We start from the raw sequence: 15,344 nt of genomic DNA on the forward strand, positions 1-15,344 counted from the left end.
GATAGATTTACAAGAACATACACATAGTGTGTATTACAGCGCAGTTTATCTGGTGGTGCATTGTAGTTCAGGAAATACTGTATATAACCTATACACTTGCAACCAAGTATTGAAGCGATATAAAGATGGATAGATAGGGTGGAAAAAAAACATTGGTGTAGAAACATTTTTCACTCAGAAATTGCTAGGACTACAAAACTACAAAAACAAAACAAACAAAAAAAACAAAACAGAAAGTAATATTTAAATGCTCCAGTAGTCTTTGTTTTCATTCACAGCTTCAAAAGAAACTATTTTTACAGTGTAGTAGACAGACAGAGAGAGAGATAGATAGATAGATAGACAGATAGATAGATAGATAGATAGATAGATAGATAGTGACTGATCAAACATAGACGATTAAAGAAAAGGATGGGTTGATTTCCAGTAGCTGAAGGAAATGTCAGCGTCACTGGAGAGCTTTATCTTCATTTTCTCCTCCAGTGAGCGTATTACCAAATGCGCATGCAGTAATGTCGCGAATGTGAGCGTATCGTACACGTTAGGGCTCGAGTTGGTGCTGATTCTATATTTCTCTATTCAAATCCATCAAACTTCTTTTTGTAGTTTTTCTTGTCATACAGTCATCTGTAATTAATTCAGCTGCACTCTGTACCCACCCCACTCAGGGCAGATACTGTATATTCAATTTATGTGTCTCAGTACTTTTAAAGTGTGATTGATTTATGTATACTATTTTATTTTTTTTATTTTTTTTGTAATTTACCTTTGCTGACCTCATAAATGATTACTGAGACTAAACTACTGGACTACTTAAGTTAAGTCGTGACGTATTGTCAAGTATGGTGACCCATACTCGAAATGGTGCTCTGCATTTAACCCATCCAAGTGCACACACACAGCAGTGAGTAGTAAACAAGTGCACGAACACACACCCGGAGCAGTGGGCAGCCTTGCTCTAGTGCCCGGGGAGCAATTAGGGGTTCGGTGCCTTGCTCAAGGGCACCTAAGTCGTGGTATTGAAGGTGGAGAGAGTGCTGTTCATTCACAATCCCCACCTTCAATCCCTGCCGGCGCAAGAATCGAACCAGCAACCTTCAGGTTACAAGCCCGACTCCCTAACCATTAGGCCACGACTACCCCTACTCTCAATGATATTGCTGCTGAAACATTTAAGAAACTGACATTCACTCAGCAGTCACTGACTTTAAGTGCCCATCTAAAGTGAAAATCACTTTGGACAATTTAACAAGCGATTAAACCTAAGGTCTCTTATTTCTGTAGTCTAGCCTTAACGCCACTATAGAATAGAAAGTCAAGTCAAGAGTGATGCTGGGTAACTTCATCTCTCTCTTCATGCCTCTTTTTTTCTTTTTCTTTTTTACATATGCATTAATAACATATCTTTACTTTCTGAAGAACACTAACAGCTTGGAGATGATTTTTTTAAACTTCAGTTCAAAAGTCTGAAATCTCTCTGAAGTGTTTCTGTTTTTTGAAATAAGCAGATACCTTTATACACCGATCTATTCAATTACCAGTAAAGACAGTTTTTCTCAATCAAAAAATAAATTCAGATCTCTGAAAAAATAATTTCTTGCTCACACCAGATTTGAATTTCTTATTGATTTAAGCAAACTGCACATATTTTGAAAAGTAGAAGTAAAGTAAAGTAGAACAAAAATGACATTTGTACATAAACATTTCCAGGGTTTGACTGCTATGGTGAAAGAAAAAACATTAAAAATTCTGACAAGTTCGGCTCACACGATGACAAAAAAACTTGGCATGGCATTGGTCAATTTACTGACACAATAATTAGGTTTTAAAGCATGCATTAAATGTTTGGTCAGGACTATATTTTAAAGACATGCAATAGAGTTGTCATGTCTCATGAAACATTTGCGAGTTGCACTTACGCTTTACACAGAATGTTAAGACCGTTTGAAAAAATAGCCAACGCGATTGAGGAAAAACTGTAAAATGTAAAAATTAAAAATGTTCACACTCAATTAAGCAGCACAGCAATTTTCAGCTGTGCTAATTATAAAAACACTTATTGGTTATTAAAGCAGCACATTAGAATGACTTCTTAAGGATTATGTTTTCTGATTGCCTGCTGAAAATGGCCTTAGACTAGCTAGTATTTGACCCTTAACCTCTAAAACCATGCTGACATAAGCCTTGACTCGTGTTGAATACATTTGAATGTTTCTGTTCTCTTCCATCTCTTGCGACCCTGAACTGACCTGCAAATGACTTCTTGTGTCTGTTTCCTCTTATACCTTTATAAGTGTATGTATGACTGCTGTGGAAGCGGTTGAACAGCCTTTTCCAATATGCATCCACAGCTGTACCTGTTCTCACAGTTATGCCAGGCTCTGCCAGCCCCGTCTGTTCTGTGCCCACACTGAAGCCTCCTCCATCTGTTTCCCAGCCTGTCTCTATGTCTCTTTCATTCTCTGTCCCTTGCTAGGGTCTTTTTCCCTGCGGTCCTACGTGGCCATGAACACAAAGTTGATACTCTGTGAGCATTCACATACAAAGTGGGAGTCTATAGTGAGGTGTATACGAGCCAGAATGTTTTGTGTCCATGTTTTTGAACACATATTTGACTAAAACAGTTCGACAACCTCTCGTGCTTTGAGTTGGAACGCTGAACGTCTTGGCTGTGTGCGTTTGGAGCCGTCAGGTGCATGAGCCAGTTCAGTTTGTCATTCCTTTCTCTTGATGAGTGCAGGAAAAGAGCTGGCCAGTGGAAGCATCTGTCCGTGTTCTTCTACAGCTGCAGACACCAGAAGAGCAGCCCCACTGGAGAAGCTTCATTCGGGGATAATCCAGACCAGCAGCTTCCTCTTGGAACCACGACAGAAGATGAAGCGAGTGCAGAAGTTTGAGGTGCTCACAGCAGGGTTGTACAAAATTCAGAATGGAAGAACAGGCTCCCTTTTAATTTATGAGTGTGAATTTGAATTGAATTGGTCACACTGCAGTGGAAGTTGATTTGGAACGATAGGAAGAAGAATGAATTAAATTGTAAATGACATTCACGAGTATGCATGCTGCAAAATTAGATTTCACTCTGGTACACAGACGTTTTGGTAAATCAAATGTAAAACATTTTTCTACATGTTCAAAGGTTTTGTAAAGCAAACATTCACAGTTTGCCTTTACTAAGTTTAATAATTTGTTAATATTGAGCAGTTTAAATTTTAAAACAATATTGCCAGTTGTCTTTTTACTCCATCAATGAAAATAGTTCCAAACAAAGCCACAGAAGAACCGAGCAACACAAACAGGTTCCCTCTTAAATGATTCAGAGTTTTTGAATGAATCGGTTTACAGAATAAGCCACTTGTTTTATCCCCGAATGAATCAGTGATTTGGACAAATCGGTTGAATGAATGATTCAATCAGTCACTCATAAAGATAGCCACTTGTTTCATTCCTGAATGAATCAATGACTTGATCGAATCTGTTTAATGGATGAATGTAGTAATTCTCTGCCCAAATTCTGTAGTAAAAATTAATCAAACTGGATTTTAAAAGACATTCTCAATTATAGCTATAGGCCTATAAAATGATGCACAACCAGTGTTTGGGAGTAACTAGTTACATGTAACAGAATTACGTAATTTAATTACAAAATAAATGCAATTGTAATCTGTTACAGTAACTGAGAAAAAATGTGTAATTAAATTACAGTTACTTATGAAAATGTTAACGACATCAAAGGGGGTTACATCTGAATATTTTCACACACATATGTATATGATTGATTTCTTTACTAAATTGCATTGACTGCTTTAAAATATGAGACACCAATGTTTCAGGAGTTTAGGACACAGAATAGGACACATAATTTTTCAATAACTATTTTATTTCCTATTTGGGTTTATACGCTTTTTTTATTTTATTTTTTTAAGATTATAACTGTTTTTTTTAAAGTGCCAAGTGTTTCCTGTCGTAGCTAAAGATTAGCTAATTGCTAATCTTTAATCTTTTATCGTAGCTAAATGGAAATGAAATGAATAAATCTGTTTTTAACCTCAGAATGATCTCAATGTAAAAAGAGGGGCTAAAGTCTGATTTTGTAGTGGCTGTGATTTAAATTTAAATTAGGCCTGTTATAATCTTAATTCAAGTGATGAATTTTTTTTACTGTAGTCTACTGTAATCAGTGTTGAGTACAGCTGTAAGTTAACCCTGTCTGTTTTAAATGTTTCAAAATGATTAACAGCTAAAAAATTAGAAGAGTAATCAAAAGTAACCAGTTACATTACTTTAATAAAGTAATTGAAATAGTTATACTACTTATTACATTTTAAATAGGATAACTTGTAATCTGTAACCTATTACATTTCCAAAGTAACCATCTCAATACTGTGCACAACCCTACCTCTCACACATCTTTCAGATGTTCATTAATAGCAGAGTCAATCCACAACTGTCTATAAAAATCTGATTGCAGCTGTTGATTTCAGTCATGTTTTGCTAAATGTGTATTCATTATGCACAGACTGTGGCCATACTGAGACTACAATGATGATAATTAATGCTGCATTTCAACCAAAGACCTACCACGTTAGGTCTTTAACCACTACAACACCCACTTTATTTTTACTCATCGTAATATGTCAAAGCATATACAATACTTTTGCACCAGCCAGCTTATTGAGGTCAGAAATTGTTTAATAATTGTGTGACACTCTATTTGCCTCTAGGCCTGACTGAAGCATTGGATAACTGGCCAAAAGATTGCAGTAGCTAAAAGAAAGATTACCCATCTGCCCCCTTTGCTGACTGTGACCTTTGCAGTGGCAGAACTACAGGCTCTGCAGACCCTTATTAATGAGCACTAATCAGCTATTAATCATCTGACATTCCTGGCACATTCCGGGGGCCGTTGGGGGTGTGTTGAGGGGGGCCTGGAAAGAGAGACAAGACAAGAATGAAAAAGGGGCTTAAATGTTTTAGGTGAACTGTAATTATGTCAATTTGAACAAGCCCCTAACATCAAGTACTAAACTGTTTGTGCTAGACATTAATTGTATTTATTGTAGGCATCTTATTGCAGAAAGATGGGTTTCCCCACCTTTTTAAATCTCCTTAGTCTTGTGGCGGTGACTATGCACTTGTTTTATAAAATTAAAAAAATCGAGATGTTTGTCACTGTCTATATGCAACGGAAAGCATAATTAATTTGTGCTTGTACACCGTAAAAATGATATGATCACTAAGTAATGGCGAAATGTTTTTCCGTTAACTCATCAAAATAATTTAACCAATTTCATTTTTGTTATATGAGGTTCAGCGTTACTTAAAAATGAGTTGAAATGACTTGTACAGGCAATTTTATTATACTTAAAAATTTTGTTAACCAGTAAGTAAATAAAGTTTGCTGAAACTTGATTGCCCCCTGGTGGCTAGCTGCATTATAGGTCATAAACCCCACCTTCTCCATGCAAATGAATTAAAAATTACAAATTACTAATTTTACATAGTTCATATTACACTTGTACACTAATACAAGTCTTTTTCTAGTCATTGTGGTTTTAGTTAGTCATTTGATATAAAAACAGCTGATAAAAATATTACAATAATCCACACGACTCCAGTCCATCAATTAACATCTTGTGAAGCAAAAAGCTCTGTGTTTGTAAAAAAGAAATTATCAATATTTTTTTAACTTCAAACTATAGTTTCTAGCCAAAATACAATCTATAATAACTTTCTGAGTGTTTCTTCCAAACACAGCTTTTCTCTTCACAAGATGTTAATTGATGGACTGGAGAGGTGTGGATTACTTGTGGATTACTGTGACGTTTTTATCAGCTGTTTGAACTCTCATTCTGACGGCACCCATTCACTGCAGAGGATCCATTGTTGAGCAAGTGCTGAAATGCTAACTTTCCCAAATGTGTTCTGATTAAGAAATAAATTCATTTACATCTTACAAGGCCTGAGGGTGAGCACATTTTCCTTTTTGAGTGAAATATTCCTTTAAGTTTTTAAATTGGTGTATTTTTTTTTTCAACCCAGATCACACAGTTTGAATGAGAATATGTCTGTTTCTTTTCACAGGACCCTAAAGCATTTGAGTTCTCATGAGGCGCTCCAGTTGGCTGACTATGAAGAGATGTGTCTGTGTTTCGGTCCAAGCTTGATGGTTATAATCATCACATCACTCACTCCACACAAAAGCACATCTTGCTTGCTTTTGTTTCCTCTCAATCATTTTTGCATCTTATGTTACTTCCAGATTTCAGATCACAGGAAGCATTTGGTGTCACCCCCTGATTATCTTCTCCTTGTTCAACCTTCCCTTCTGTGATCGTTTTGATAGATACTGAATAACAGATATTATAGCTTTAAAGGCTTGCATGGATGATGGAGATTATGAGTGTGTGTTATATTTGAATGTAACAAACATATGCTGCTCTCACACAGAGTTATTTACTTCAGGATTCACTGCTTTTGACCAAAACATTTTCTATGACTTTTCTATGACTTTCCCAAATATTCGCTATTACAATATAAAGATTAATAATATTATTTAAAAAAATATTAAATGTATTAAAGCTGAGCATAACTCAATATATAACTCGATGTATAAGTTAGGGTTGAAGAAAATGGCTAAATATATATACATACTAAATAATATATATGTTAAAAATCTTTATACGCTGTATATACGTTGTGATTTCTTCTCTGTGTACATTCTTTATTCTTCGTTGGACTGGACTGGCTGTTAATCAACAGTGTTACAATCATGGTCAGTTGTCTAATTTCTCTAATGAATTGTCAGTACAATGCCATATATTGTTGAATATAAGACACACAGTTATGAAAACTATTCTAATTAATAGAAAATTGTTGATGGGAGCCAAACTAATGAATTAACACTTCCTCTGTCTGATATGATGAGATGATTAATAAAGCCTTTGGGTTTAGAAACTGAAAATAACCACAAGAGGTGCAGTATCAGCATTAGCATCTACTAACAAAATAAAAGTAAGCTTGTATGAAAAAGGAATAATCTCAATCCACCAGAACCATTTTATATAAATTCCTATTGTCCTCTTATGGAAATTCCTCCTTTTTCTTAAATCAATGCATGTATAGGTTTGTAAAGTTATCTGAAGAGTGAACTAATGTTTCTTCTGCCCTTGCTCATCTGAATAATCACTGTATTCTCACCATCAATATATTTCCAGTTGATTAATGGCATAAAACTGATGATGTAAAGCTAGATTAAAATCTATAAGATAGATTGTGCATGAAAGAATTTTTTTTATCTTTTCCAGTGTTCATGCTCAAAGGATCATTTATCATTATAGCATGGTGCTATAACACTATTTTCCTCACTGATGCCCTCCATTTGCAAAAGGCTTTTTAATGTAGGCACAGTGAGTGAACACACAGTTCATGTATGAAAGGTCTACAGATCAATGGTTAAGAGACAGAAAGTAATTTTTCCTTGTTCTTTATGTTAAGCACAGCAGCACGGCAATTATTTACTTAAGTACTGAAGAAATGTTATGTGGAATCAGTTTGCAAGGAGTAGTCGATCATCAAGAAAGTGTCCTTATCGTATATAGATTTACATTTACATTGTTAAAAGTGAAATGTGTGTCTTTTTTCTATAGCTTTCTGCCAGCCTCTATAAAAATAAATTAGCTAATTAAGTTAAATGCAAACATCTGTGATGTTGCCAGTGTCGTTTTAGGCAAATCTTGTCAAAATGTTCATATGAATTTATTCACAAATGAATAAATATTTCCATATGTTCTAAATTTGCATCGGCTCATAATGTACTGATGGGATAACTTGCTGCTAGTGTCATCTACAATTCCTCTCTACAAACAGGCCAACATGAATTTTGTCATTCATTATTTGCATAATATGCTAACACATGCCATCTTTCCTGCACAAACTGAGAGCCACAGCTCTGTTATGAAACTAGCCTAAGGCCAGTGGCCTTTTATTTGAGTAATGAATTGTTAATGTATTTAAATTATATTTGCTCTGTCAATTTAAATTAGCTCAATTTGGTGATATTAATGAAACATAGTTGTATCTGACACAGTCTTACAAGTGGCCTACTTCATGATGCCTTACTTCACAGCATTGACTTATCTTTGATAAACATATTTGACATTATGTTTTAGGAAATACAGCTGGAGTGTGTAATAGTTAACATTTGTCATGTTAACGATTGTTTAATGCAAAAATAAATAAATAAATAAATATGTTCAGTTTCATGCTGGAAATGAGCTTATCACCAATAATAACACTATACTTTTTTTTTTTTTAGCTATGGTCAAAATTGTAATAGCCTAATATAGTTCAATTCAATTCAAGTTTATTTAGCCTATAGCGCTTCTTACGATACAAATCGTTGTTTTACAGGAAATTAAGTTTCTACAATATATTTATATATTGTAGAAACTTAATATATTTAACTTATAGTTTTAAGTTCTCCTACTATGGTTTTCCTAAAATAAGAAGCAGACGCTTCTGCGTGTCATCTTGCAACGTGGCGTCCACGCCCATCTCGAGTTAAAGACAACCGTTTGGCCAATAGCAGAGCTTCTGACATTCCGCGTGCTTGCTAACCCCGTTATGATTGGCTGTCGGTTGACACGCACCCATTCTGAGTTTGGTTGTAGCCTGTAGTGATCCGCCGGGTATGTTTGAATCGAAAATGAAAAGAACTGACTTGTGCTCTGATGACTTGGATTGTTTCTTTCTGAGTTGATAACAATCGAAACCCGTCTCCTTGGCAACCGCAGCTTCTTCAATTTAGACGGTGGTCGATCACGTAACTTAATTAGAGCTTATAACTTTGTGCCAGTTTTGAACTCTCCCTTTGCTTTGGATTGCGTCCTTTAGTCATGGATGTCTCGACGTATTTATGGTTTTGTCTCTTTGTACGTGTCTGGCGCACGGGAAGCCCACTCTCAGGAAAGAAAGAGTTCATCACGAGCCTGAACTGAGCAGACAACCGCACGAAGATAACCAGAGCTATCAGTACGACCATGAGGCCTTTCTGGGCAAAGAGGAGGCCACCACATTTGATCAGCTCACCCCAGAGGAAAGCAAAGCCAGACTAGGGTAAGATTGGGGGTTTTGTTCAAAAGAGCTACTTTAGCATTGAAGCATGTCTTTATATGTGGATCAATGACAGATAAGGCTGTTGAAGATGACAAAAAGGAGAAATAGATTAATAATCTAGTTTAAAACGTGTGAAGGTGTTAGAAATGGAAGAATTTACATCATTTTCTACAAACACACACACAAACATGTGTATATATATGTGTGTATGAGGGGCCGTACAAGCCATAATTCATTCTGGCACTCTCACACACTTACATTCTCTTTTCACATACATATTTGTATATATATATATATATATATATTTGTGTGTGTGTACACGTACACACACACACACACACACACACACACACATATACATACATGCATACATACAAATATATACATGCATGCATACATACAAATATTTATACATGCACACATACATGCATATATACACACATACATGTGACAGGAAAATCATAAAAATAATAAAATAGACTTTAGACTGTCTTTGAGACTCTTATTATTTTTATGATTTTCCTGTCACATGACAACAAAATCCCTCCTGCATGGTGGCTGCCACACTGTTATTTTAAATATAGAAATGTGCTGAATATCAGGGTTTATCTCGTTTCTTGCCAATTTAACAAGTTTTCCAGCTCACCCATTGGGTGTAATGGGCATAGGCATGAAACCTCATCCTCTTCCCACAGAGCTCCCTCCAGTCTCCAGTACTGTGGGTGGGAGGGCTCTCTTAACATCACAACGTGGCATCAGAGATAAAAATAATGTGCTGTTGACAGTTGTCTTGTCACTTGGACTCTGGTTTCTGTCAAGAACATTTCTGGGTCATATTTCAACCAAAAATAAGCTTGAAGAAATAAGAAATTATATTTTGCTTAACGAAAATGAAGACTAGGAGATGAAATGCAAATGTAGGTAAATAAATAATAAAAAAAAAAAATTGATATTAAAAAATGGTAAAATATTTTATTACGTTTTAAAATGTTATTTATAACGTGCTTTTTATCAAGGTATTATTGCAGTAAAGAGAGACATCACTGAGTATTAAATACCAGTGAATAATGCAAATTATTAAAATAATAAAAACATTCATAGCAAATATCTGTTTAAATATGTTCACCTTTATGCTGGAAATTAACCAGTTGCTATTAATAACAACAATACTATACAATTTTTGCATCCATAAAAAAATATTTTTATTTAAAAAACAAGAACATATCACAGTATAAAAATAGGATATATATATATATATATATACACACATATATCTTGCATTTCCTCTTTTTCCTTCAATTTGTGTGGTGCAATATATCTATTTTCATAGGAATTTGATTGATCCACTGTGTTTGAGGTGAAAAGCTAGAAATGTTACTCTGTCCATTCTAATATTTATTTTCTGTAAGTTTCATTCTCTTTTTGTTTTCTTTCTATGCACTTACAAATTCTCTAGGAAAATAGTTGATCGTATTGACAACGATGTTGATGGATATATTACCACTGATGAACTCAAGGCCTGGATCAAGCGAGTACAGAAGCGCTACGTCTATGAGAACGTTGCAAAGGTCTGGTCTGACTATGACCTGAACAAAGACAACAAGATCTCATGGGATGAATATAAGCAAGCAACTTACGGTTACTACCTTGGTGAGTATTTCTGATCGGAAACTTTTCCAAGTTTTAATATCGGTGTCAAAAAAGCCACCTTCATGAGATTCAACTTCTTCTCGTCTCCCAGCCAATCCAGAAGAGTTTGAAGATGCAACAGACCAGTTCAGCTTCAAGAAGATGCTTCCGCGAGATGAACGCAGGTTTAAAGCTGCAGATATCAATGGTGATTTAGCTGCAGAGCGAGAGGAGTTCACTGCTTTCCTCCACCCAGAAGAGTTTGAGCACATGCAGGAAATTGTGGTTCTTGTGAGTGTCACTTGGATTATGCGGTCTGGATTTTAGACAGTGGTACTTACTGTCAGTTTAATTATGCAGACTATTGAAAATCATGCTATTATTTCATAAAGTAACTGATTCATCCCATTCCCATTACTGCACTTTCTTCTATCAGGAAACTCTGGAGGACATTGACAAGAATGAAGATGGTCATGTAGATGAGGACGAATACATTGGTAGGTTCATCTGTATTTTTGTATGAAGGACAGAAAGCATTACAAATCTTGTAAACACTTGTGAGTTTTATACACTGAAACTCTTGACAAAATTGTTATTTTTGGGGTGAACTATTTTAATGTTCTGTATCCAAGGGAAGACATTTTCAGTCTTTTCCTCTGTTTTACAGCGGACATGTTTGCTCATGAAGATGGTGGTCCAGAGCCAGACTGGGTTAGAACAGAGAGAGACCAGTTTTCAGATTTCAGAGATCTGAATAAAGACGGGAAGATGGATTTAGAAGAGATTCGTCACTGGATCCTGCCGCAGGACTATGACCACGCGCAGGCAGAGGCCCGGCATCTGGTGTACGAGTCAGACACAGACAAGGTGAGAACCTACTGAGATACCGTCCACAAATATCTCCAAAATTTCAGTATTGATGCTATGGAGACAAATAAATGCATACTAAAGATTAATCAGGAGACAAATACTTAAGTATGAAGTTATTTAAATTTATTAATTTATTTGATACACATTACCATTGAAAAGTTTTTGTTCGGTACAAATTATTTTTTAAGAAATTAATGCTTTTATTCAGCAGTGACTCATAAGAGTGATCAAAAGTGACTTTGTCATTAAAGAAATGCTGTTTTTTCTGTTCATGAAATAATCCTAAAAAACACAATATTAAGCAGAACACCTTTTTTAGCATTGATTGATTTTTGAACATTGATAAATGTCTTTTGAGCAGCAAATCAGCATATTAGAATGATTTCTGAAGGATCATGGGACACTGAAAACTGGAGTAATGATGCTGAAAATTCAGCTTTGCATCACAGGAATAAATTATATTTGAAAATATAATGAGCAGTTATTTAAAATTGTTATAATGTTTCACAATATTAATGTTTTACTGTATTTTTCATAAAGTAAATGCAGCCTTGGTGAGCATAAAAGAAACATTAAAACATGGACCCCAAACTTTTGAATGGTATTGTATGTATATATTTTTAATTTGAAGGACAATTAGTTAGAATAATTCCTGTAAATTGATGTCCCAAGGCAGATTAGATATTATTTTTAGCTATTAAACATTGTGTACATTGTACACAGCTGCAGTGTTTTTTAAATAAATGCAGCTTACTAGATTTCCAACTGTTTAAAGATACCTTTACCTTTTAAAAGTTCATTTTACCAGCAATTTTATGTCAATTTAATGTTTTGTGTGAAAAATTGGCTGACGTTCAGTCACAGGAACACGCATGGTAAACATGTTTACCATCAATACCAGAGATGCCAATCTCCTTTGGATTTTGTCATGGAATCAAGTAAAGGACCATAACTACTGCGAACACGCATTACAGTTATTAATTTAGCTGGCGCTTTTATCCAAAACATCTTACAAATGAGAAATATAACCAGTCAAACATGCATTTATCATGTGGAATGTTAAATTTTTTTTAGGACCAGATGCTGACCAAAGAAGAGATTCTTGAGAACTGGAACATGTTTGTGGGCAGCCAGGCCACCAACTACGGCGAAGACCTTACCAGGAACCACGATGAGCTGTGAGCCCAAGTGAGGGTGAGGATCTCTACCTGAGAACGTAGGTATCCTGGACTCAACCTACATGGCATTCGTTCCATCAGAAGCCATGCCAGTGACTGACGAACTGACTGATGTACTGCAGCTCTACCTCACAGACTGGACATAGAGGAATCACTGACTGATGGCTGTAGTCCCTAATACACACTTCACTCTATGTGCTTTTTGTGGGTGGTCGAGGAACTCCTCTGTCCTGGTGGAATGAGCTGCTACAGATTTCTTCAGCTGATGCTGAGCCTTTTAACTCTTAACAGTTTTTTTTAGTTTTGTTTTTTTAAAGCAATCATGCGATGACGCCTGTACTTCTACAAGCTGTGCCTATTTTTGTCTGGTGTCGATTCATTGGAACAAGCATTCTATTTATTTAGAATTCGATTTGAATTTCATTCTTTGATAGATAATACAATGCTTTTACTACAGAAGGCACTAAAAGTCAGTGTTGAAATACAGTTATACATACAGTACTCTAGACATGTAATTATGTTGTAGATTATCACATAGTTCCCGTTGCTGGCCAATAATGAGTCTTATGTTTTGACAAACTCTACATGTTCTAAACACAGCTGCCTCTAATGCATTATTTTTGTCTCTTTTTACATTTGCACATGTGGTCTATTTTCTGCTCATGTCTGGTAAAATTCAGCCCTTTTCAGACAGTAATTATAACTCAGGAGTTCTGTTTTTTGGTGAACCTAGAAGTCATATTTTGCCATATGGATTATATTTGATGACACTAATAGTGTATGAAGAGAGTTTATGTATGTGCGTATACACAACTGTTCAAAAGTTTAAGGTTAGTATTTTTTTTCTTTTTTTTTAAAGAAATACTTTCATTCAGCAATGATTCATTAAATTGTTTCAAGTCACCGTAAAAACATTAGATTAAAATATAAATGCTTTTAAAATTGTAATAATATTTCACAATATTACTGTTTTTACTGTACTTTTGATCAAATAAATGACTTAATTCCAAAAAAATATATATATATTACCCCAAACATTTGAATGGGTTATGGTTAGTGTTAGTTAATGGTTTATACACCTGCTGTTGCCATTTTAATGACCCGTGTTTACATGATTTGCCTCTCAAATTTCTTTCTTCTCGTAATTCATTAGTGATTTTTGTGGTGGTAGCTTGATTTTCTAGCTGTAAATTTCTAACATTTCTCAATTACAAACCTCTGTTATATCCCAAATCTGTAAATGCTTATTGCTGCACAGAGTCAGGTACAGTAGTATGGCTTGGACACATAGCAGCGGTCAATAAATAGTTTCACAACATTTTTTTTCTTTTCTTTTTTTAATCAAATCCTCCTTGTAAACTCGGAGATATCAATTTGGATGGAAATCTGTTCCCGCACACCTGGGAGTTTGTCTAAAAACAGTCAGTCATTTTACCTGGAGCTTCTTTACAAGTGTATTTCTCATTAATCTGAAGTGATCCGCTGGAAGGTCAGTGATGGTTCAGACAAACTGTGAAGCTGCTTAGATGATGGTCAAACACATTTTCCAATTATTTCTCGCAGAATTTTACCAGACATTCAACAATTCACTTAAATGGCTACCAAATTAATTGTAATTTTTTTTTGTCACCAAGGTTTTGTTTTGTTTTAGCCACAGAGGTTTTCTTGAATATGTTTATGTTGTGAAAATGCTTTTAATTTAATTTACGAAATGAAATGATGCCATGTTGTTAAAAAACTGCTGGAGAAATGGTAAAGGAGGCAAAACATGTTCAACTGTCTGCCAACGAAACAACATTTTTCATTTGAGCCAATATGTTCTTTTTCTCAGTGATACTTTGCAAAAAAGTTAAAATCTTTCATAAAACATTTAAAATAGTTTTTCAGTGTTGGATTTATTTTGCATCATGACTAACAACACCCTTATTGCTTACTTTTGATATTATTATTGATATTTGATATTGATATATTAGTGCTGTCAAACGATTAATCGCATCCAAAATAAAAGTTTTTGTTTACATATGTGTGTATACTGTGTATATTTATTATGTATATATAAATACAAACGCATGCATGGGTATATATATATATATATATATATATATTTTTTTAAATTATGTTTATATATTAAATATATTTATATAAAATTTAAGAATATAAATATCTAAATGTATATACATATAAATATTTTCAAAATATATACTGTATGTGTGTGTATTTTTATATACATAATAAATATACATGGTACACATACATATATTGTGTAAACAAAACTTTTATTTTGGATGCGATTAATCGTGATTAATCATTTGACAGCACTAATATATATATATATATATATATATATATATATTTATTAGGGGTGGGCGATATAGCCTCAAGATTATATCACGATATTTCAAGAATATTTGCGATATTGATATTTATGACGATATACAAAAAATATGGAACAACGTTTCATTGGTAATTGCAGCTGATAGGCAGCAGCATTTATTAGTGCAAACACAATAAATGGCATTTTCCGTCTTTTTCCAATGAGATACTGTCATT

At 34.6% G+C, this 15,344-nt stretch overlaps 1 protein-coding gene across 1 annotated transcript; it reads left to right on the forward strand.

The window, feature by feature from the left end:
• The first annotated feature begins 8,662 nt into the window (after nt 1-8,662).
• Nucleotides 8,663-14,675, forward strand: rcn1 (reticulocalbin 1, EF-hand calcium binding domain). The gene is given in 7 exon segments (XM_058781863.1): nt 8,663-8,919; nt 8,922-9,117; nt 10,574-10,767; nt 10,859-11,037; nt 11,183-11,243; nt 11,414-11,613; nt 12,691-14,675. Coding segments are annotated over 7 exon segments (960 nt in total). The 5' UTR covers nt 8,663-8,897; the 3' UTR covers nt 12,799-14,675.
• The last annotated feature ends 669 nt before the right edge of the window (nt 14,676-15,344 follow it).

This window comes from Onychostoma macrolepis, chromosome 07, assembly GCF_012432095.1.
Source record: "Onychostoma macrolepis isolate SWU-2019 chromosome 07, ASM1243209v1, whole genome shotgun sequence".
Classification (NCBI taxonomy): Eukaryota; Metazoa; Chordata; class Actinopteri; order Cypriniformes; family Cyprinidae; genus Onychostoma; species Onychostoma macrolepis.